At 38.8% G+C, this 25,219-nt stretch overlaps 1 protein-coding gene across 3 annotated transcripts in view; it reads left to right on the top strand.

Annotated features, from left to right (window-relative positions):
• RAB31 (RAB31, member RAS oncogene family) overlaps window positions 1-25,219 on the top strand; it is a 120,587-nt gene that overhangs the window by 66,429 nt on the left and 28,939 nt on the right. For all 3 annotated transcript variants that reach the window (XR_004421055.1, XM_033087328.1, XM_033087329.1), the window contains 2 exons: window positions 5,407-5,478; window positions 6,607-6,713. Coding sequence is in view for 2 of the 3 variants with exons in the window: in XM_033087328.1 (XP_032943219.1) it covers window positions 5,407-5,478; window positions 6,607-6,713 (179 nt within the window). In the remaining variant the exon portion in view is untranslated. The remainder of the gene's footprint in view (window positions 1-5,406; window positions 5,479-6,606; window positions 6,714-25,219) is intronic.

Below are 25,219 nucleotides of genomic sequence, written 5' to 3'. Positions count from 1 at the left end.
GTGCTACTTGAAAAAGTGGTAAAAAAATACATGAATCCTGAGTTCAAACCAAAATCAATAGATGTCCTTACTATAAACATTTTCAGAACCTTTAAGGTACTAATAATACTTTTTAAACCTTCAGGGGAGCGTCATTATGTGTTTTTCAAACTTACTGGGTCAAGAAAGCTTTTTTTCCAAAAAGCACCTTCAGGGAACAGGGTTCTGCAGAAAACCTTTGGGAATACCAGACTAGGCCATCTTGCCTCATGTGCCATTTCATATTTTCCAGAAACTTGAGTTTAATTGCTGCCCAATAGTCCCTTACATGGCTAAGCCAAATTTATGTTTCTAGTCCCCTATGGTTAGATATTCAGGTTGGTTCCAATTTTTCAGAATTATTGATCATTCTAGAATGAATTCTGGTTGCTTTGTGATCATCTCTGATTATTCCCTTCAGAAGTGGAATTATTGAATCTAAGCATATGAACGATTTCAAGACTCTCAAAATACATTGTCCAGTTGCTTTCCAGAAAGCTTATGTCCACTTATCCTTCTACCAGTTGCTGGAAGTGGGGACAGGGTTATTAGCATCCATCTGTCAAAGCTGAGGAGTCTAAGAAGTTCAAAGGCCATTCCCTTTCCTCTTATTCTGTAGACAGCCAGCAATGAAAAAACAAGCATTCACACATACTAAGGACATAAACAGCCATTGTTTTTGAAGGGACAAATTGGCTTTTCAGAGTTCCCTGTGCTTCTTCTAAAAAAAGTGAATGTTATCTGAGAGTTATCTGAATAGTTTAATTTGCTATTACAAATATTCTGTTGGTTAGGGAAGAAAGGGTTTTGAATTGGCATCTGTTGGGCTAATTTTCAAATAGCCTTTCAAGGTGAGATTTTAAAAAAATTGTATCACCCTCCCATGATTGCGAATTTTGTTTCTAGAAGACTCTTTATGTGTTTATCAGTCTTCTGACCCCACGGAAATTGAATTATGTCATGTTTCAGTATTGATGCCTGTTGTGGTGCTTTTGTTTTATATTTGTGTGATGAAAAGTGTGCACATTGTAGGCTAGAAGTGATTTATCCTTTTGTCCTCCACAAATATTACCAATTGGTCGATGTGTTACTGGGTTTTGGAACTGAAATGTGAACTTTTAACTCATTAAAACTCCCGAGTCCCTGGCAATAAAGTCGTTTAAGTGGCTTCACCAACAGATTTATTTTTAAAATGATTCCATTTGGAGGAAGGAAAGAACAAATAATGCATTACATACAAAGATCTATTCAATAATTCATGAGACCTGCACACCAGTGACCATTTTAGATTCAGTTCATGGTGTTAACAGCTGAAAGTGAACTCTGTCTTAGAAGATGTCCACAATTTGTTCCTCTTTGTGCTTGAATCCACAAGTACCTTGATTTTTGAGATATAAATTTTGTACCTTATCTCCTACTTGGTATGTTTAAATGGACCATTCTTATATGGAGGTTATTTTGAAAAAAATGGACATTTTATAATTGGGCCAAAAGGACAGCTTATATGTTTTTCCTACCCATAGCAAAGCAGGAATATTTCAAAAATGCATTGCTTTTTTTCTCCATTTGGGCAGGATTTTGATTTTGTTTTCTACATGTGGAGTGAATTGCCACAGGATGGATTAAAGTAGATTTATCGATACCTATATTTTATCAAACTCAGTGTCGGGCAGTCAGTGACTATGGAAAGACATACACGGTAAATAGCTTGCCATTCTCCAGTGAGTCCTGGCAAGTGGGCCAGGATCTTTAGCTGGGAACTCTTGGGTTCATCCTGAGCTCCATCCAGTCTGATCCCTTTTCTGAAAACCACAGAGGCACTGGGGCAGTGTCTCTTCAAGGTGGAGAATTGCAGGAGAGTGTGGAGATGGGAAAGAGTTGCCTGCTTCCTTCCACTCTTGTGAGAGCTGCACTAGTATTCTTCAATGCAATACTAGGGAAAGCTCTGGAACTGATGTGCTTCAGATTTCCAAATAGGATCCTTTTAGGCTGGAAAGTGCTTATTCCACGAGAAGTATTGTGTGAGAAATAACAATGAATGAGTAATAGTTTTGTTGTTTGCCAGAAAAGCTTCAGGCTCCATCCTTCCTCCCTCCCTTCTTTCCTTCCTTCCTTCCCTCTTCCCTCCCCTACTCCTCAGTAAAAATGAATGCTTTTTTAAAACTTAAAACCATTTTATTTATTTAAAAACTGTACTGGCGTAGAATTAACCCCTGGTTATTCGCTGAAGGTGAAAGAATTCACAAGAAAAGTAGGAATTCAGAAAAGTAGGAAAGCAAAGAAAGTTTTATTGAAGGTTGGGCAGAGATAGAATAGAATGCCCATGGTAGTGTCTAAAGAAGATAGCTGCAGCAGGTAGTAAGGAGAGAAACACCTGAGGGGTGGGGGCGGAGGGGATGTCAGGGGCAGAGTCTTAGAGTGGACAGCTGCACCTAACTTCACGTTAGCTTTTTCTTATATAGGAAAGGGGAACTAAATTTTCTTACAGCAAGAGATGTAATGACATATATAACTAACACGTCATTTGATTGACATATGTTAGTTATATAACTAGTTTCTTTCTGTGCATGCTCTTACCCAGAGTCACACAGAAAAACCCATGGGGGGTGGGAGCCAGATGGCTCAGTTGGTCAGAGCATGAGCTCTCAACAACAAGGTTGCCAGTTCAATTCCCGCATGGGATGGTGGGCTGCACCCCCTGCAACTTAAATGTTGAAAACGGCAACTGGACTTGGAGCTGAGCTGCACCCTCCACAATTAGATTGAAGGACACGTCTTGGAGCTGGTGGGCCCTGGAGAAAAACACTGTTCCCCAATATTCCCCAAAAACAAAACAAAACAAAACAAAAAACTCACAGGGGGGTGGGGGGTGGGCAAGCCTTAATGTTCATTTTATTCTAATTGTATTATAATGAGGCTGGAGTTCACGTTGGGGGCAGGCTTCAGCGATCTGCACAGGCATCAAAAACTTGATTTTTCTGGTTGGGTCTTATCTCCTTTTTCTAAGGATGTTTCAGTAGGAAGATTTATCTCTAGGGGCTTCTATCTGAGTTTGGGTGGTCCTTCGGGAGGGGGATGCAGGCCTGGGCAGTGCCCCTTCAGACTCACTTTCGTTAACTCTTTTTTGCTTCATCAAAAAGCATTGTAAAAATTTATATTAGTCGGACTCTTATAAAGAAAATGTACAAACCACTAGAAATCCCACCATTGACATTTTGAGAAACATTGTGTTATACCTACACACACGCACATACACCCACACACATTTTACCTGAAGTTATATCCATGGTACATATGCTGCTTTGAGACAGTATGTCAAGGGTACCTTTTCTATAAATAAAAATCCTCATTGTCATTTTAATTGTTGCGGAATATTCCATTATATATATATATATATATATATATATATACACACATACATATATATATATATCATTAATGAATGCTCTATGATTAACCTTTAGGTTAATTTTAAATATTTGATCCCATTTACAACATAGGGGTAAGTATCTTTGTGTACGTGATGATCACTCCAGTATTTGTTCCTATAAGTATGCACATTGCAGCTTTTGATATATATATTACTGACAGTGTCTTTGAAAGACGGTCTCTCTTTTTTTAAACAAAAAATAAATATTTAAGGTGTACGACATAATGATTGATGTACATGTACGTAGTGAAATGAGTACTAAATTCATATAATTAACATCTTCACATAATTTACCTTTAAAAAAATGATAAGAATACCTGAAATCTACTTTCTTGGCAAATTTCCAGATTTAATCCAGTATTATTAATCACAGTCATCGTGTTATACATTAGATCTCTAGAATTTATTCATCTCATATAACTGCAGATTTGCCCCTTTTGACCAACATCTTCCATCCCACCCATCTCCCCAAGCTCCTGGTAACCACTGATGCACTTTCTGGTTCCATGTATTTGACTTTAGATTCCACATACAAGTGAGATCATGCAGTTTTTTTCTTTCTGTGCCTGGGTTATTTCACTTAGCGTAATGTCCTTCAGGTTCTTACATGTTGTTGCAAATGGCAGGATCTCCTTCTTCTATAAGGCTGGATAATATTCCATTGTGTATATATCTACCACATTTTCTTTATCCATTCATTTGTCAATGAATGCTTAGGTTGTTTCTGTGTCTTGTCCATTGTGGATAATACTACAGTGAACATAGAAGTATAGATATCTTTTTGAATTACTAATTTCCTTTGGGTGTATACCTTAAAGGTGAATTGCTGGATCATATGATAGTTCTATTTTTAGGTTTTTGAGTAATATCCATATTATTCTCCATAGTTGCTATGCCAGTTTAAATTCTCACCAACAGTGTACTAGGATTCCCTTTTTTCCACATCCTCACCAATACTTGTTACTTTTTTTTTTTATAACATCCATCCTAACAGGTGTGAGGTGATATGTCATTGTGATTTTGATTTGCATTTTTCTCCTGATTAGTGATATTGAGCATCTTTTTATAAGAGGGTCTTAAAATACATTCCTGTGTAGCTTATGAGAGTGCCTCCCTTTCCAAATCCACAATGACTAGATATGATAAATCTTTCAAATAGTTAATAAATTGATAAATGCCTCATCATTGCTTTTATTTTCATTTCTTTTACTATAATTGAACATGTTTTAAAATGCTCATTGACAATTTATATCTCTCTGTTATCTATCCTTTTTTCTTTTGAGTTGAGTTATCTTTTTATTACTGACTTTCAAAACCCCTCTACAATATATTCTTCAAATATATTCAAAGACATATTTTTCAAAATATACATGAGACCTGTGTGTCCTCAGAATAATTATCCTGCGTAGGGATAAATGATTCTAGTGACTGAAGAGACTTGCTTTGTTCACATTTTGGAATGAAGCTCATGTCTGTTACCATTTGTCATGCGCGCGAGGGTTGCAGCCATCCAGACCTGAGAGCAGTTGCCGAGGTGCCCTTGCTGCAATGTTCCTCATTAATGGCTCAGCAAGGGTCTTGTGATCTGTGCCAGTCTCCTCTTTTCCTCCCCTTGGCAAACATCTTTTTCTTACTGCTGTGTAATTCTAATGAGATTGCCCTAGGTTAACCATATTAAATAAATGATGAACAGTAGAGAAAAGAAATTTCATAGGATATTAGCATTTAAAATAAAATTTATTTTTGGTCTTTGCCCAAGAGTGAATTTCACAGTCCATAAACAACAAGCGTGTGTGCAGTGGAGGAGGAAAATTTATAATCTAATATGAACCCTGGGAAAATTCTAGGGGGAATTCAGGGATCTTATAGGGATGATGTAGGATAAAGTTTTATATTTAATTTGGGATTGCATAAAATGTGTTTACTTTGGCCTAAAACTAATCATTGTTTCTAAACAGTTTCATTCACTGGCTCCTATGTACTATCGTGGATCCGCTGCAGCTGTCATAGTGTATGATATTACCAAACAGGTAAGAATGACCCCGCTAGAATTTAGATCATTTATGGTGATTCTCTGTCTTATAAAGACCAAAGCAGAGACTTCACTGCTTGAGTCTTGACGGTAGCCTGGAATGAGATTTCATAATGTGGTGGTTGGGGATAATGAACACTATATATTGATTTTATTTCACCTATATGTAATGAAGCATTTCAGGCTTATCTGCTAAATTAAATAAACAACAATGAACATTCACTTTTAAAACTGACTGTCTGTTTGTAGAGTTAAGGTCATGCCTACTAATAGTATTCACCAGAATGTCAGCTCTTTAGGAAAAGGAAAATTATTTTTATGTTTTGTATGTTTTATAATTATAGAATATTTTCTATTAGTGTTTCAATCACATTGCTTAAAATGCCAAGGAAAATGTTCATGTATGTATAGTGTATCTGTGTACATATAATATAAATATATTTTTCGTGATCATGTTGAGGATCTTGGATATCCATCAGCAAATGACTACGGTAGTTTGCTGACATTTTTCCCACTGGAGTGCTGACTCAGTGCACAGGACCGCTACTTTAATGATCTATCACAGTTACATCCTTGAGTTCCTGACCACTTTTACCTAAATGTGGTATCTACCTGGCCTTGTTTCCTGAAGGACAGTTGTAAGTGAAGAGCTGAAAGGACAACAGGACTCTAAAGTGTGTGTGTGTGTGTGTGTGTAGTTTTTTCCTTTTTCTTTCCTGAAGTAAGTGTGAGCATTGTCTTAGTCCTATGACGAGTTCCTTTTTCATGTTAAGTCAAGGCTATACTTTTAAATTAATTTTATTTATAGGAGAAAATTACAAATAGGATTTTCTTCATTTTATCAAGTTTTAGTTTTAGAAAAGGGAACCTTTTACAGGCTACTGAAGTATAATTTAGCTAATGTTAAAATTTATGCCAACATAGATGTAGTGTGTTGATCTACGTTGAGTCTCCTGAAAATATTTTTTTCCATTAAATTGTGCTAGGTTTGTTTTCTACTTGAGTGAAATATATAGAGTTATGTATGAAATACATAGGGTTTATGTGCATAGGGTCATGTTATAAAACGTATAACTTTGTTATGTTGATGGGTCTTTTCAATGATTGATTTACACTTTGGGTTTAGGACTCATTCCATACTTTGAAGAAATGGGTGAAAGAGCTGAAAGAACATGGTCCAGAAAACATTGTAATGGCTATTGCTGGGAACAAGTGTGATCTCTCAGATATAAGGTAAGATGCATTTAAAAATTTTTGTGTGTGTTAATATCTTACATACCTGAATGTCTACATGCAAAAAGCTGCAATGTCTGTGTTCTCAGTGTAAGAATTTAATTTGTGTCATTCACTTGTGGTGGTCAAAGTGGTGTATTTATTCAACCAGAATAGAATTAAGGGAAAATGGTATGGAAATGCAAATTTGATGGACCACACAGTAATGAATATTAAAATCAAATCTCCTATACATAGCACAGTTACATCCCTGACTCTACATGTCTTTGGACTACATGGTTTTATTATTTTTGTTACCTTTTCTGTGATTATTGTCATTATTACGACTATCACCATTATAGTAACACTTTCATATGGTAAGGAGAGTTAGATTGTTAACATTTTCCGTAGCATCCCTATTTGTTTTAGTTCTAGACTTTAATTTAAGGATGTAGTCAAGACTATCTAATCTCACTATTTTGTGCTAAGATCTGAATATGCATCAGATATGAACACTTTGGCTTGTTCTGGAGACACTGAATTGTTGAATTCCTGTACCTGGACAGATGTTTGTAGGGACCCAGTCCACATGGACTAGAGATGTGATCTAACCTGATAAGCTAGCTATTTACCGAATAAAAATGTTGTAAATAAGGACAAAGTGAATTTGTGTTATCTCCATCCACCGGCTTAATTTAATTCTCAGCAATTCTAGTAGTTTATTTTCATAAAGACAGTGACATTCGGGTTTTGCTAATCTGAATATGATTAAACCAAAGTTAAATAACAATGAAAACAGATCTTTAAAAAGCTCTTAATGTGGCCCTTGACAAATTACTCTGTTTCTTTGGGATTTCAAAAGCTTTATATCACATTGCATCAAGTTGGTTTATAATAACAGCCATCAACACCACTTAATCATTTGTTCTTCTGGGAGCTAGACAAATCTTTAAACTCTCCAGACTTAATTCAGATCCCTACCTTCTTTACTGTAATCCTAAAACAGCTTGCTTGTCTAGTATTCCCAGCAGAATTGCTTTAACGTTTGTCATTGGAAGGGATGGGGGTGGGTAGAGAGGCCCTTTGCTGAGAGGAGGTGCTATCATCTGACACCACTGAAATGTGGTAAAAGGCGTGACTTTAAGTGAACTAAGCCTTGTGAATTGTGGGAGAACCGGTGGACTAGAATTGAAGGAGAAAACAATTTAAACTTGAATGGAATTATTAGGACTCTTGGTTACATGGAACTGAAAACCAGTTGAAATTAATTTCAGGAAAAAGAGGAATTTATTGGAAGGTACTGATATCCACAGGGTAAAAAACAGAGCTGCCTTTAGCTCTGGTATATGATATGTTCCATCTTGAGTCTCTGGAAAGATATTGGTCTGGCATTCTCTCTGTTTCCAGTCTAAATTGTCGTGGAAGGGTTTCCCACATTACGACAAGGCATTGTGGCTAAGGGCGGGGACTTGGGCAGTAGAAAATGATTTTTCCCACCTTAACCATGAGAACGGGAGGGTGGCTGGTTTGGAAGAGGGCAGTTCCTAGAAAAGTGCAGTCTGGACAGATAAAACATGTCTGTGACATGCTGGCTTGGCTAGTGGCACCTAAAGACACACGATTTCTCAGGGCGGAATTCTCCTTTTATGCACTGGTATAGCATTCTCCCCAGTAGGCAGTCTCCTTTTTGCCAGCCAATTCCTGTATATACAATTTGCAAAATGCCTATCCATCCATCTCACTTCCAACCGTAAATTCAGCCTCTCCATTCCCAGTGGGAGACAATCCAAGCCCACATCTAGCTACTACATCCAGAGGTGACATCATGGGGCCACTGTCCCATGAGTCCAGGTTCTCTGGGTAATAGCCTTTCTCCACTAGTTGGGGCTCAGTGAGATCTGAATGTGGCTTCTCAAGATCCTGCGGTTATGGTTTAAAGTGTGGAATATGTATCTTTTGTTATACTCAGATTTATTTTAAATGCTACCTGTTACTGAATCATGCAGGAAGAAGTGATTCCCTTTGCAATTCTCCTTTAAGCCTCTGTTTAAGTCAATGAGAAAAAGTATTTTGATGCTAGTAAATTTTTAAACATTTGTTAATATATAATTTAAAATTTTAATATATTTTATTGAGATAATTTACAAACCATAAAATCCAACAGATTTAAAAATACTGTTCAATGAACTTTAGTATATTTATAGAGTTGTACAGTCATTATTCCATCTCATTTTAGAATATTTCTATCACCCTACAAGGAAACATCATGCCCGTTACAGTCATTCCCAATTTCGTATCATTTCCTCTTGTGCTTGATTTAATCTCTTCTTGGTTTGTACAGCAACATTTTACTAGGCTTGTGGCCTCAGAGCAGTAGGTTATACCATATAGCCTAGGTGGGTAGTGGGCAATACCATCGAGGTTTGTGTAAGTGCACTCTGTGATGTTCACACAGCAATGAAATTGCCTAACGATGCATTTCTCAGAATATATCCTTGTCATTAAGCAGCACACGACTGTAGCTGTCTGCGGAAAGCCCTCAATATTAGGTCTGCCGTTTCTCTCTCTCTCTCTCACTCTCAAAGGGAGAATAGCAAGTATAAAAATAATTGTTAAAAACTTGTTAGCCTCAGCTCACATGGAACATTCTCCAGGATAGACCATATACTAAGCCATACAATAAACCTCAATAAATTTAAAATAATTAAAATCATACAAGTATGTTTTCAGATTACATTGGAATTAAATTAGAAACCATCAGCAAACACGTGAGGACGGGGAAAAACTGGATCACTCACACATTGGTGGTGTGAATATAAAATGGTGTAGCCACTCTGGAAAATTGTGTGGCAATTTCTTTTAAAACTAAATATGCAATTATCATATGGTCCAACAATCGTACTGTTAGGCATTTATCCCACAGAAATGAAAACTTAAACATTTACACAAAACCCGCACATGAATATTCATAGAAGTTTTATCTGTAATAGCCCCAAACTGGAATCAGCCCAGATGTCCTTCAAAAGGTGAATGGCTAAACAAACTGTGGTGCTAAACAAACTAAATATAATATGGATATACTATGGAATATTACTCAACAATAAAAAGAAACAAACTACTGATAACATGCAACTTGCAACTTGGGCAAACCTCCAGGGGAATTATACTGAGTGAATAAAGCCAATTCCACAGGTTTCATAATGTATGATTTCATTTATGTAACATTTTGAAATGAAAACATTTTAGAAATAGAGGACAGATTAGTGGTTGCCAGAGGTTATAGTTAGGGATGATATGGGCAGGGGAGGCGGAGGAAAGTGGGCATGGATATAAACGGGCAGCACGAGGGATCTTTGTCATGTTGGAACTGTTCAGCATCTTCTCTGCAGTAGTGGACATGCAAACCTACACAGGTGATAAATGGTATAAAACACACACACACACACACACACACATGAGTACCAGTAAAACGGGGGAAATCTAAGTAAGATAGAGTGAATTAATGTCAATATCCTGTTTGTGATATTATACTATAGTTTTGTTGCGTCCTGCAGACAAGAGCTGTGGGAAGCGAGAAGGGCGGTGCAGGGTTAAGAAAGACAGAATCCAAAAATAGAGTGCAGGCGGAGCCAAGGGACTCAAGCCTCAAGGACTGAGCCCCAAATCGAGCCAACGCATAGCTTTTATTGGTTAACAAATGAGGAGGAAAAGCTTGCTAATCTCAAGATCTGTGAATTATGTGCCTGCTGGCTGTCTTTCCGAAAGTCCCCATTGTGCTCCAGCACATACTGTGCCTTCACATGCGCGCATAACTCCAGGGTATCCATTAAAGAGGAGGGACCAATATTCCATCAGGTCTCAGTTTTCTGAGACATCCCCTCAATGAAATTTTTCCGATATCTCTCCATCTGGCCTCAGTTTGCTGAAGCTCTCCCTTGTGAAATCCTGGGAAGAGCTCCGGGGAACAAACGGTTTGGCAGCTGTAAGGCAACATAGTTTTACAAAATGTTGCCACTTGGGGAACTTGGGCAAAGTGACAAGGAGTCTCTCCTTACTAAGTCTTACAACTACCTGCATATGAATCTACAATTACCTCTATAAAATTTTCAGTTAACAAAAAACTGACTAACATAAAAACAACTAAATATTAAAACAGTGGTATATACATGTTATATATATTACATATACAGTTAAATAAAGTTTGGTAAACACACTGGGACAAATGATGAATTTATCCCCAGAACATACAATTTACAAAAGAAAAATCGGATAACTATATTAAAATTCCCTTTTAGAAAAGCGGGGAAGGGGAAACCTGATGTATTATTGGTCCCTTCCCAGAGTATAAACTTTCTCCCGCTAGACAGGAATAGTCTGGTAAATGATAGGGCCAGCGACCCTAATGGGCCTCGGCTTGTTGACACCTTTCCTTGGCAGTGGAATCTGTGGTCAGCCAATCTGTCTACTCCAGATTCTGTCTGCTGGACAATTGTTCTGGGGAATTAGCCAAGATCCCACACCTTATGTAGCACACCTTGACCTTCTTTTACTCTAACCCTAAAACACTTTGCTCTCCTGTAATTGTCAGAAGACTATGTTTCATTTTTCACTGGGTATTGGAAAGGGACAGTATGTAGATTTGGGTGTGTGTGTGTGTGTGAGTGTGAGAGAGAGGGAGAGAGAGAGAGAGAGAGAGAGAGAGAGAGAGAGAGAGAGAGAGAGAGAGAGAAACTGGTCTCATCTAACAGACTTTGGTTGTGTAAGCTTATAAATCCTTAAGAGCAGCTTTGTTTGCCTGGCATATTTTGAGAGGGTACTGGAATTTAAATGAAATTAACTCCCTGAGCTTGACTCAGCCCACTTGAGGCATTTGTGTGCAGAAGTGTTTCGTAGAGGAGATGCCTCATCATCAAGTCCGTGTGTTTCATATCCATGCATGTTCCAGAAGATGATATAAAAGTCTGACCACACTACTTACAGTGAAAGAAATTCCTCTGGTCCAGTGAATTCAGGACTTCTAGTGTAGATTTTTTTTTTTTTTTTTTTTTTAGGCTCCTGATCTTTGTGAGAGATTTTCCTGAATGTCTTGAAGAATTTGAGACAAAATCTCCCAGTGCCCAAATTATTGTGACATTGGGGTCATGTATAGTCTCTGAATCTGAGGGGAGGAAGCAAAGTGAAACTCCTGATACTGTATGTGAGAGGGCTGAGCTTGCACACAGTAGGTGCTCAGAGGATGTTACTTCCCAACTTTCCCACGGCTCATCTTCCTCCCCATTGAAGATATGCCTCGGAGAGAAGCTCTGGTAACAGCTCCCAGGGAAGAGAGTGTGCCATTCCTCATGAGGCCTGGGAAATGGGGCTACCCCCTTCTCCCTACCATCTGCTGATGCTGATGTAGGAATTGCAAAGTTGGGGACATTTTAGAGATGTACATGGTTGAAGGAAAATGAGAGAACCTCAACTGAAGTGATGATGTAGGAGCTGGAGTAGTAGCTGACTTGAAGAGCATAGACAGCTCAGAGCAGAGAGAGTAAATGGTGCAATTTGCCTAACTCAGATGGCACGAAAAGCTAACATGAGTCCGTGGCAGGTCACTGAGTTTCTGAACAAGTAATGCAGGACATTGGGATAATTCCGTTGGCTCTCAGGAGTGCAGACTTGGCCTGGGGTCTATATAGAAAAGAAACCTTCTTCTCAGAAAGTCTGAGCAAGAGACTGCATGGCCTTGTCTTGGGCCTGGTGGAAGAACTGGGGCAAAGAAGTCTTGAAACGAAAAAAATGCAATCGGTCGTCTTGCTTTGGTAATTTTAAAAGTTCCATGAATGTGAAAATCATGTAGGGCACTTGTTAAAAATTTAGATTCCAGGATCCAGCTTCAGAGATTCTGATTCAGTAGGTAATGGCAGGCTGAGGAAATACACATTTTAAAAAGTGATTCTTTTATAAGTGGTCCACGTGCCATACTTGGAAAAGCATTGCCTTAGGTGATAGGAGTTTATGGTAGGAAAGAAGGAGGAAGTCCTGGAATCTAGCTGGGGGTCTGTGCAGGTCTTTGACTGTGGGCCACACCTGCCTGGGCGCCCCTCCATCCTTCAGACCTCATGGAGAAGGGAAACAGTGGCTCATCATTCCTCAGGATCCAGAAGCAGCAATTTGATCTCTCCAAAACAGAAATTCTGCCTCACTTGCTTGATTATTTGGACATTGGCCTTCCTCAAATGGCTTCTGACTTGACCTGCTCAAGGGTCTCCTGTTGGCTTTTCCTTGGGATTCCGTCCCTTACTGGCATCTTTAGGGCTGTGAATGAATCAGTAGGGGTGAGGGAGGGATCATGTAGAAGTGCTGATGGAAGAAAAGCTCTCAGGCTTAATTTATTTTACCTTGCACATGGTAGTAGTGGGAAATTACCCAACAAAAGTGACAGTGAAGGGGCGGCTGGATGTCTCAGTTGGTTAGAGCGTGAGCTCTGAACAGCAGGGTTGCCAGTTCGATTCCCACATGGGCCAGTCAGCTGCACCCTCCACAACTAGATTGAAGATAACGAACTGCCGCTGAGCTTCTGGAGGGGTGGCGGATGGTTCAGTTGGTTAGAGGGTAAGCTCTCAATAAGGCTGCCGGTTCAATTCCCACATGGGATGGTGGGCTGCGCCCCCTGCAACTAAAGATTGAAAATGGTGACTGGACTTGGAGCTGAGCTGCGCCCTCCACAACTAGATTGAAGGACAACACTTGGAGCTGATAGGCCCTGGAGAAACATACTGTTCTCCAATATTCCCCAATTGAAAAAAAAGTGATAGTGGAAATTAGGGGTTTGAGAGTGGGGGAACCTTCTACTCAGAGGTGGTGGGTAATCACCTGGGGGCAGCTCTTCTATCACTGACCCTCTCTGCCCAAGTTTCCTCCCATCTCCCATAAACACAACCACAGGAGATCATTAGGGATGATGTGTGTTCTCTGACCTCTTCTGAGGAATGGACTCATGGTCCCTAAGATCATGACTTTGTTGATACAAAGTCATGACTTTGTTGTGCTATCTCTAGAGAAACAGTGAGAGAGATTGGTAAGGCTGCTGCTGGTGAGTCAAGGATTTTTTCCTGGAGTAGAGGTTGCACTCCAGGGATGGGAGCATCTGAGGATAGAGGTGAAACTAGGGTGGGACAGGAGGAAGGAAATTGGTCCTATTAGTTTTTAGTCATTCAATTAGCGAATAATCTTTGGTAGTTCTTTTGTGTGCAGAAAGTACTATGGGAAGTACAAGAAAAGAGAAGGAAGTATTTTCCTTTGAGCTTGGGGAGCCAAGAGTAGTACCCAGGGAAGGAAAATATCTAATGAATAATACAATACTATATTTAAGAGTTCCAAAAGTCATGGTGCAGAAAGGACAAAGGAATTCAGGAAGGGGAAACTAGTCATCTAGAGGGATTTGGAAAGGCTCATGGATGAAATGTGTCACAAGCTGGGCTGTTCAGGATGAGTCCAGTAGGAGGAAATTCCAGGAAGGGGAGATAATGGACAAAGGCATGGAGATGGGAGGAGAGTTTGACATGTGTAACGGGGGGTTGGGGGGAGGGACATCTAGACTATCTACTAGATGCTTTGCCTGGAGAATGGGGGGGGGAAGATAACTGGATAGTAAGGGGATAGTTTATGAATGGCTTAAAAGTATGCAGAGTGGTTTGGACTTGATGTGCTGGGCCAGGATGGCAAACACTCAATGCTCCTGCCTCCTGCTTCTCTCATACCCATGGCCCCATGCCCATCAGTCATGGCACTGTCTTCTCCTGAGTCTATTGTGGCCTCAGGCTCCTTCTTAACACAATGTCCACGTAGTCACCACCAGTTAAAGAGATGAAACCTACTTGCCAACCTCAAGGGAGGCTGTGGAAGCATTTTAGATTCTTGAGCAAGTAAAGGATTCATACAGTATCCTGTGCAATCTAGAGCTGGAAACTGGGGTGGGAGCTGGACTTTGCAGCCTAAGTGCCCCTTCTGCAGTTTCCTGAAGTACACTCTAATCAAGTGAGAAATTACCAGGCATCTGTGGTTTCAACTTTGGATAAAGTTGAGGTCTTTGGTTGATTAAAAATGTATTTTGAACTAAATGTTTTTTACTAAGAACGCATAAATTGCTTTCATTTCTTACATGTGACTCCAAAATTCATTCTAGTCTTAATAATGGGCCAAAAATGGGTATAGGAGTTTCTTTAAAATTATACAAGCCAAATAAGAGAACTTGAGATGCTAGATAGTTAAAATCCAACTTATTCCAAATACTAAAAGCACACAAGTCAATGAACATCAAAAGCCACTAAAAGGTCTGGAAATATCATGGGCAGTGTTAAAATGCACACAGCATTTTCTTTACGTGAGAGGAAGAGGCGGAGTAGACGGTGCACTATTACAATCTTTGTTCTGTGCTCTGAGCTGCGCCGTCAGTGTTTCTGCCTTCTTCCAATGCTGTGTTTGGGGCTGAGCGTGCATCTGCTCACTAATGTCAAGCCGGAGGCTAGGATCTGAAGACTGAGCTCCCAAAGAGCCAAGCAAGAGCTTCTGGAATCTCTCTCTCTTTCTCAGTCCTGAAGTTTTCTTCATGAAGAATCTGTAAAACATTTATATATATTTTAAAGAATAATAGGAGTTTTAAAGAACAAGCTGAACAGCTATGTAACTGAGTGAGCCTCCGTCCCTAGTTGTAGCCCCTTTTTTCTACCCAGAATTAACCACTATTTTGACTTGTGACAATCATTTTGTTTTCTTTATGCTTTACTATTCATGTTTGTATTCCTAAGTGATAGATTTAGGTTTGCCTGTTTTTGAAGTTTATATAAATGGAATAACCCTGTATATATTCTATGATGACTTGTCTCTTGCATTCCACATGCCTGGGAGGTTCATGGTAATGAATGTTAGCTGTAGTTTGCACATTTTCATGGCTGTATACTGTTCTGTTTTATGAGTGCGACGTAGTTTATCCATCTTACTGTTGATGGGTATTTGAGTTATTTCTGGTTTGGTGTAATTATGAACGTTGCTTCTTGAACATTCTCATGCATCTCATAGGGCCATGTGTAAGCATTTCTGAGTCACAGGGTGTTCACATGCTCAGTTTTACTAGGTAATGCCAGTGTTTTCCAAAGTGGATACAAGTGCTGCATGAGACTTCCTGTTTCACCAAGTCCTGTACTGTAAGATGTTAGGGTGTGGAGTGACAGCTGATAGTCATTGCAGTTTGCAATTTCCCAGTTACCAATGAAGTTGGCATCTTTTTTATATATTTATTGGCCATTCAAGCAAGTTTCCTCTTATGTGAAGAGTCTGTTCAAGTCTTTGCCACTTTTTCTATTGAGTTTGTCTTGTTTATTCATAGAATTTTAAAATATATATATATATATATATATATATATATATATATATATATATATATATATATGATGCTATTCCTTTATCATATGTGTGTGTTGAAATATCTTCTTCAAATTTATGTCTCATCTTTTCACTTTCTTTATATTGTCTTTTCATTACCCATAGTCCTTACTTTCTATGTAATAGAATTTATTAATTTTTTCCTTTATTCAGTTCTTGGACTGGAGGAGAGGGGAGAAGGGTGAGTCTTATTTAAGAAATCTTCCCACACCCCCAAGATAATAAAGATATTTCCCTATCTTGATAATCTTTAAAAAACTTGACAGTTTCATTTTTCCTATCTGTCTTTAAATCACTTGGAATTGATTATTATATATGCTGACTAATTTTTCCTATATAGATATCCATTTGTCTCAACAGTGTTGGCTACAAAGTTCATTCTTTTCCCAACGATGTTCCATACCATCTCAGTCATGTATCCTGTGTCACATGTGCACAGGCCTGTTTCTAGGACTCTGTTCTGTTCCATTGGCCTACTTATCCATCCTTAATACCAATACTACACTGAATCAATGATTACAACTTTACCGTAAGTCTTGATTAACGGCCTGGACTTACAATATGGACTGGAATCTCTTTAACCAGTGTTTGTTGGCCCCAGAGAAGATTGATGAGAGCGTATGGTGTAGAGGTGGATGTGTGTGCTGTGGTCTGGGAGAGATTAGGGGAGTGTCAGGCCGGTATCTACCTGTGGTGAAGGTGTGTGGTGGCTGTTTATTTTTATGACTCATTTAAAAAAATATTTAAATAAACTTATTTTAGAATAGTTTTATATTTACAGAAAAGTTGCGAGGATAGTACAGAGATCCCACACCCAGGTTCCCCTATGTTAACATCCTATATTACTGGGGTACCTTTGTCACAATTAAGGAGACAATACTGATTCTTTATTAGTAAGTAAAGTTCATACTTTACTCATATTTCATTAGTCCTCCTCCCCTTTTTTTGTTCTAGGATCCCATCTAGAATATCATATTGTATGTTGTTGTCATGTCTATTTAGGCTCCTCCAGGCTGTGACAGTTTCTCAGACTTCCTTTGTGTTTGATGACCTTCACAGTTTTGAGGAGTACAAGTCAGATACTTTGGAGAGTATCTCTCAGTTAAGGTTTGTCTGATGTCTTTCTCATGACTAGACTGGGGCTATGCAGTTTTGGGAGGAAGACCACAGAGATAAAGTGCTATTTTTATTACTTTATCGTATTGATATTTAAATATATCAAAGATTGACTTTGATCACCTGGTTGAGGTAACTGTAAAGTTACCCCGTCACTCTCTTTCCTTATTGTAGTCCTTGGAAGGAAGTCTCTATGCACAGCTCCACGTCCTTCAGGGAGAAGTAGCTACATAAATTATTTGGAATTTTGCAGGTGAATTTGTCTCCTTTCTTCCCTTAATTTATTTATTCAATCATATATTTATATCAGTATGGACTCATGGATATTTATTTTATACTTTGGGTTATAATGCAATACTGTGTTATTTAATTTGTTGCTCAAATTATTCCAGCTTTGGGATCTCTTTCTGTTGGCTCCTGTGTCCCTATGACATACTCCTATCATTTTGGTTTTTGAGCACTTCCTTACTTTTTGGTACAACAAGATGTTCCAGGCTCATCTTATATATTCTAAGCTATAGCCCTAGAATCAGCCATATCTCCGACTAGCCCTTTCACTGGAGAATGGCATGTAGAAACCCAAGATCTGGGCTGGGTGTGCTTGTTGCGACTGGGGTGTCATTGGGTCTAGGCCCTTTCAGTAAACAGGTAAAAAATATATTTATGTGTGCTAACTCGAGTGTACACACATATATGTAATTATTTCTATATCTATGCATGTGTATCTAGATTAAGATAAGCATAAGTTAATATTGATGCCTCTGACTCTAATCCAGAAGCACGTGGCTCATTCTAACTTTCATTAGTGTGGGGGGGGGGAGGATGTTTTAAAAAGTCATCAACTAATGTATGACTGAGCTAAGTGGTAAGCTTTTTGTTTGTTTTAAACTTTTTTAAAAAAAGATTTTATTGAGGAAGGGGAACAGGACTTTATTTGGGAACAGTTTGTACTTCTAGGACTTTTTTCAAGTCAAGTTGTCCTTTCAATCTTAGTTGTGGAGGGCGCAGCTCAGCTCCAGGTCCAGTTGCCTTTGTTAGTTGCAGGGGACACAGCCCACCATTCTTTCCGAGAGTCCAACTGGCAACCTTGTGGTTGAGAGCACGCATACCAACCAACTGAGCCATCCGGGAGCTCAGCGGCAGCTCAGCTCAAGGTGCCGTGTTCAATCTTAGTTGCAGGGGGCAGAGCCCACCATCCCTTGCAGGAGTCGAGGAATCGAATAGTCAACCTTTTGGTTGTTAGCCCACTGGCCCATGTGGGAATCGAACCCGCCCTTCGGCGTTAGGAGCACGGAGCTCTAACCGCCTGTCACTGGGGCGTGGTAAGCTTTTGTTCCTGGAGATTTTCTTATAAGATACTATAATCTTTTCCCTTTCACTTTACATGACACCCAAAATTTCAGAATTTCAAAATGTTAATTTCTGTTAAGGATTACAACTATCTCAGTGATTATTTCCAAATGGCACAATATTTACTTATATTTATATACTGTTGACATAGGTAATCAACTGAAAGCAAGTTAATCATCATCAATCATTATCCTCATTGCCAACCTGAATTGAATGCTTCCTATGTGCCAGATACTATTATAAGTAGTGTATGTTAACCTTCACCATCCTGTGAAAAAGTTACAATCATTCTATCTTATTGATAAGGAAACTGAGGCACAGAGGTTAAGGAGCTTGTCCTAGGTCCTGTGGCTAAGAGGGTGTAGGTCTCAGCTTTAAACCCAGGTGTTCTGTCCTAGACCTGATGTCCTTGACCATCATGCTGTTTTGCATCTGGTAAGAAGTGCGAACAGGATCCATGAGGGAGAGTCATTTCTGAATGACCAGGGCAAAATGGAAGCTGATTTGATTCTGCTCAGAGAGGATTTGGAGCTAATGATGCTTTCCAGTGGTTCTCTCTGGCCTCTTCAGGACTAGCCTAAATTTCTGTCTGAAAAGGGGGTGTTAAGAGGCAAAAGACTGTCCAGGTCCCCCTAGAGAACGTATGTTTTCTGTACAGTCCTCGTTAGATTCAAATTCTGACATTTTTCCTGAGAAACAATCCATTTAAGTCTGTGGCGAGAACCTGACACTGCTTGTTAGAACGTGACACTAGGAATTTGGCTGCAGGTGGAAAGCAGTTATGGACACACGTGAATAAGCAGGCAAGGTCCCATGGGAGCAGAAATTCTTCCCAGGGTACACATGTCAAGTGCTTTAACTGTCAGTGCTTAGATCATTGTAAAGTATTGTCCAATCAGATATTAATTGCAAAGGTGGTAATTATTCATTAAAAAAAAAAGTTCATTTTAATTTTAGTTCCACCTCACAGGTAAACCAGTGAGTATCTAAAAGAACTAGCATTTTAAACAGAGATTTTGCTGCTTTAATTATTGCTAAAATAGTTGCCTCATCTGTGTGTTACACAAATATCTTGGATAGTTAGAGAAAATATGAGCTAATGGGAGCACAACAAGCCCTGATTATTCATTTCAGTGGCTGCTTCAGGGAGTAGGGAAGACAGAGTGCTTCATGGCACACCTCAGCCTTTGCAAACAGCCTGCAGCCTTCCTTTGCTGGATTTTGATGGAATGTTGTGAATAATTTCCATTGCTTTTGGCTAGAATACCTTAAACATGTGGGATGGTTTTGACAAAAAATAACTCCACCAGACATTTAACAGCCGTCTCCTGCTCACTGTTGGCTTGCTACTTACTCACGGCTCACTTGATTGGTTGTTTAAGCTTGACCTTGGAAGGGGGCTATGGCGGGAGCAGAGAGTAAAAATATAGGGTAAACATTTTTTTTTTTTTCCAATTTATTTTTAATTTATTGGGGTGACAATTGTTAGGGTAAACATTTTTAAATGAAATGTTAACTGTTACGTTCCAGGAGCTTGGGAGAATATAAAATGCTTCGTTATTATTGTATGGTGTTTTGGAAATATAATATACCTGCTAGAACCTACCTGAGCCACTAGAAGATTTCTTCTGGGAAGAGCTCATGAGGCCACTATTCTTATATTTTATGACTTGTAAAATGGTGCCTGAGAAATGTAGAGTTGCGCGTTGCTTAACTATGGAGGTATGTTCGAGAAATGTGTTGATAGGCAATTTCGTCCCTGTGTGAACATCATGGAGTGATTGCCTAGACCTGATATAGCCTACTACTCACCTAGGGTCTGTGATACAGCCTATTGCTTCTAGACTACAAGCCTGTATAGCATGTTACTGTACTGAATACTGTAAGCAACTGTAACACAATGGTACGTATTTGTGTGTGTAAACATAGAAAAGTTACAGTAAAAATATGGTATAAAAGATTAAAAAATGATATAACTCTATAGGGCACGTACATGAATGAAGTTGCTCCGGTGAGTGAGTGAGTGAGTGAGTGGTGAGTGAATGTGAAGGCCAGGACATTACTGTGCACTTCTGGAGCCTTTATAAACACTATACTGAGGCCACACTAAATTTATTAAAAAACATTTTTCTTTCTTTAATAATAAATTAACCTTAGGTTACTGTAACATTATTACTTTATAAACTTAAAACATTTTTTTAAACTTTTTAATTCTTTTGTAATAACACTTAGGTTAAAATACCAACACATTATAAGCTGTACAAACATTTTCTTTCTGTATATTCCTATTCTATTAGCTTTTTTATTTTTTAAATTATTTATTGATTTTTGTTTCATTTAAAAACATTTTTTTGTTAAGAATTAAGACACACACACATCGGCCTAAGCTACACAGGGTCAAGATCACCTCCACATCTTGACCCACTGGAAGGTCTTCAGGGGCAATGACACGGCAAGGAGCTGCCATCTCAGATAATACCAATGCCTTCTGGAATATCCCCTGAGGATATTACCTGGAATATTATCTGAGGAGGTGTCACTCTTTTTAGAAATACGTCCATGGTGGTTTGTCTGACTTGTTTCTTTTTTCTTTCATAGATTTACTTGTAAGCAGATAATGCACCATGAACGTTCCTCTCTATTAATGAAAACCTTTCCATGTTGGGGGTCCACGTTTTCAACTTTTTAAGGAGCTTATTGAGGTCTCTAAAGACTTCTGCTAGGCCTTTCACTGTGAATTTTCTTGGGGATTTTATTCTTTTTCTTCTCCTGCAGTTTCCTTTGCTCTTGCTTTTCTTCAGCTATGCATTCCTGTTCCAGTTCCAACAACTCCTTAGTCAGTTCCCCAGGAGCCACCTCCAGGAGTTCCTCCATGTCACCGTCATCCACACCCAGATTAAAGCTGTTTGCCATCTCAACCACAGGCTTGTTGGTTTTTGCACTGATGTTACAACAGTTGTGACATCACTAGGTAATAGGAAATTTTCAGCTCCATTGTAATCTTATGGGACGACCATATATGTTGTCCATTGTTGACTGAACCGTTGTTATATAGAACGTGGCTGTATATTTCATTATGTCCTAGGTATAGTCAGTCATCTTAATACATATCTCCAAACTCTATTCAGATTATGAATAGACAGACAAAATGCCAAGCTCAATATTTTACAGACCATCCCCTAAAAGAGTTATTCTCAAGCTATAGAATGAAGCTGTTGGGATGTTGCTAAAATGTGTATTTCTGGGGCTTGCCCAATAGATATTTGATTCAGTAGGTCTAGAGCAGGGGTGTCCAAACTTTTTCAACGTTTTTCACCAAGGGCCATATGCGGTAAAATACACAAACAGCTGGGCCACTCACTCGAGGTGAAGTACGTATTGCCTCACCTGGTTTATTTAAGTAAACTAAATATATTTTTGGAGTTTGCTGCGGGCCAATTAAAAATGGATTGCGGGCCGCAGTTTGGACACCCCTGGTCTAGAGCATAGGGACCTTCATTTATAACAAGCTGCAAATAATCACTGGGATAGATGTCTGTAGAACATACCTGAGAATGCTGTCCTAAAAGATTCATGGGTGTCCTCTGAAGATGTCTGGAGAAGGCTTAGTAATGATTGTTATGTATCAGGGAGGAAGGCAGGAATCTTGGGTGATTGTCCTCATTTTGTCTCTTGGTTTTTAGCATCAAAGTTTTTTGTTTTTTTAACTTATGTTTTTAATTTTATGGGAAAATGAGGGCTTTTGTGCATCTATTTTAAGATACCTGAAAACTTCTTACATGTGGTTGTTCTGCAGGTTGTTAGCCATGACCTCTTTGGAATCACGTGGTTATCCTACTAGCATTATATGAGCATTCTTCTCTCTGCACATTCCAAGACTGCAGATATTAAACCTTTTCATCTTGGCCAATCTGACACATGAAAAATGTAATCCTCATTTTCATGTGGATTTCTTAATTGCAGGCAGGATTAGGAAAACCAAGATTGTCTACTGACTCAACCATTCTTCACTTACATACAAATAATAAACAATTTAAAAATCAAGTAGAAGTTAAAACCCTCTTTATAATAGCAATACAAATTTAAATTCCTAGTAATCAACTTTTTTTGATGTATGTATCATTTAAAAATTTTTGATTTTTAAATCCAAGGAATGAATTTAGCAAGAAATGAGCAAGACGTATGTAGATAAAAATTTATAACTCTATGCTAGGACATAAAAGAAGACTTAAATAAATGAAAATGTGTACTTAATCCTTGGATAGGAAAACTCAGTACTGTAAAAATGTTAGTTTGCTCTAAATGAAACCATGAATTCAATGAGATTCCAGTCAAATTACCAAAATAACATTTTAAAAGGGGTTATACAAAATGATCCTAAAATTCATCTAGAAAAACAAAACAGGCAAAAGTAGCTTGTATTGGAGGGACTAATAACAGCAGATATAGAAACATATTTTAATGATTTAGTAATAAAACAATACAGCATTGTCACAGAACTAGACAGAAAATCAATGAACAAAGTAGAGAATTAAGAAATAGGGTGAAATATATAGGAAGATTTAGTATATAAAATAAAATAGTGTAAAAAAGGAATAATTCAATAAATCATTTCGGGGTAATTAGCTAGTTATAGGGAAAAAATAGATTCAAAATGAAACAAGGACTTAAATATAAAATAAATCTATAAAAGTTAGAGAAAGCTGGTGAATTAAAAAAATAATCTTGGAATTGCAATGAATTGTTTAATCATGATACAAAACTCAGAAGCCAAAGAGGAAAATGATCAATAAGTCTGACTAGGTAAAAAGTTTTGTATGGCAAAAATGCCACAAACAAGGTCTAAATACAAATGATAAGCTGAAAGAAATGTGGAAAATATATTAGAAAGAGCTAGGTTCTTTAATATGCAAAGAGCACTTGCAAATAAATAAGAATAAATCCAAACAAACCAAACCAAAGTGGCAGAGAACATGCACAAGAATTTCAGAGAACAAGAAATATTCATGGTTAATGAAAAAATGCTCACCATCTTTGAATAAAAGTACTTAGAAATGTCAGGTTTCTCTGATGGAGAAAGGACTTTAAAATATGATGTAATTTTACTTTTGGGGTAATTTGTGGAAAATAATATATTTAACAAGTTGGCTGATATAGTTTGTGTTCCCTAATTCTTCCATGGAATAGTCATGACTGGACTGGGAGCCTTCCTGGGCCATGGGTTGAGTCAGATAAACTTATAAAAGGTCTTTAGACTGTGAAGTAAGTTGAGTATCCTATTTACTTGTTTCCTCCATTTGCATCATTTCCTCAATTATTTTGGCATTTTGTAAGAAAATGGTGCCATGACATCACCCTTGCTTATACAGCTTTGTAAAGATCTATTAAACAGATGCTGATATAGCACTTAGTATGTGCCAGGCATTGGTTTGAGTACTTTATAATATCAACTTACCTAACATTTAGAATTGTTGTAAAGCACTTAATCTCATCTAGTAGAATGAGGAGAATAAGACCTGAGAGAAGTGGACATTAAGGTGGCTGTCTATTAAAGGAGAAAATAATTTTACTTCTGGGAGCAGCACACTTGAACTGCGTTTCTCACATCAGCTACTTACTAGGCCATCTGTGAAAGATTCTCAACTGAGACCCATGGCCAAAACAAATCGTTCAGCACAGGTCAGTGGAAGTCATTTGTTTTAGAAGGAGCCTATGGAACCGAACCTTCCCAGTGAACCCCTAGAGGGGATAAAGCATTATTCTACCTTACCCTGCTGGTTTAATTCCTCTTCTTAACAGGAGGGGCTTCAGGAACTCTTCTTGGCGTACCTGTCCTCTTTTCTCCTTGCCATCAGTGGAGAAGAATCATGGAGAAAATTAAATAGCCCTGGAATTAGAATGACTCAGCTGCCATGTTGCCAGGTTCCACCCATGAACAACCAAACAAGGACACTTGTTAGGCAGCACAGCCTGTTGAAAAATCTGGGGCCCATAGGAATGTTGTTCCCTGACCCTCCCTCCCTTGCTGAGAGCCTCTGAGTGCTGTGGCCAGCTCAGGCTGTGTGTCCTAGACACACAACAGGCTGATATGTGGAGCACGCTGAAATACAAGCTGATTAACACGAGAGCCTGGGTCTGGCAGGAGACTCCCCCTGTCGTGTTGTTTGCACCCTTAAGCTTCCGTCCTGGCTCGTTTAGAAGGGTGGGAGAGCCTCTGCCTCTGGTGCCTTTCCAGGTGACATTCTCAACACTCCCTACACTTCCCCCTAAGTCCTCACAGCACTTCCCCTACCTGAGTCCTCCTTTCTGCTGCAGGCAGCTTGGGATGATTCTTGTCATCCAGTCATTCAACAGACATTAATTGATTGCCTCCTTGGTGCCAGGCACTGTTATGATCCTGGCACACTAAAACAAAAACCACGGTCCTGATACGAAGAAATCCACAGCCTATTCTGGGAGCCACACAGCTTCACAAGGATGATAGTATGATGCCAAAATATTCACCAGTGTAAGGGCAGAGGGGGAAGAGCATCTACCCTGAGAGAGGGCATGCTAGACTGAGCTCTCCGGGAGGTGATGGTGGAACATCGCCAAGTGAACGGGGAGGAGGGGACCAACGGAAGAGCAGGTGCATG

This window comes from Rhinolophus ferrumequinum, chromosome 19 (assembly GCF_004115265.2).
Source record: "Rhinolophus ferrumequinum isolate MPI-CBG mRhiFer1 chromosome 19, mRhiFer1_v1.p, whole genome shotgun sequence".
Classification (NCBI taxonomy): Eukaryota; Metazoa; Chordata; class Mammalia; order Chiroptera; family Rhinolophidae; genus Rhinolophus; species Rhinolophus ferrumequinum.
Note: the sequence above shows the minus strand (reverse complement) of the source record. Positions and strands in the feature narration are given on the sequence as shown.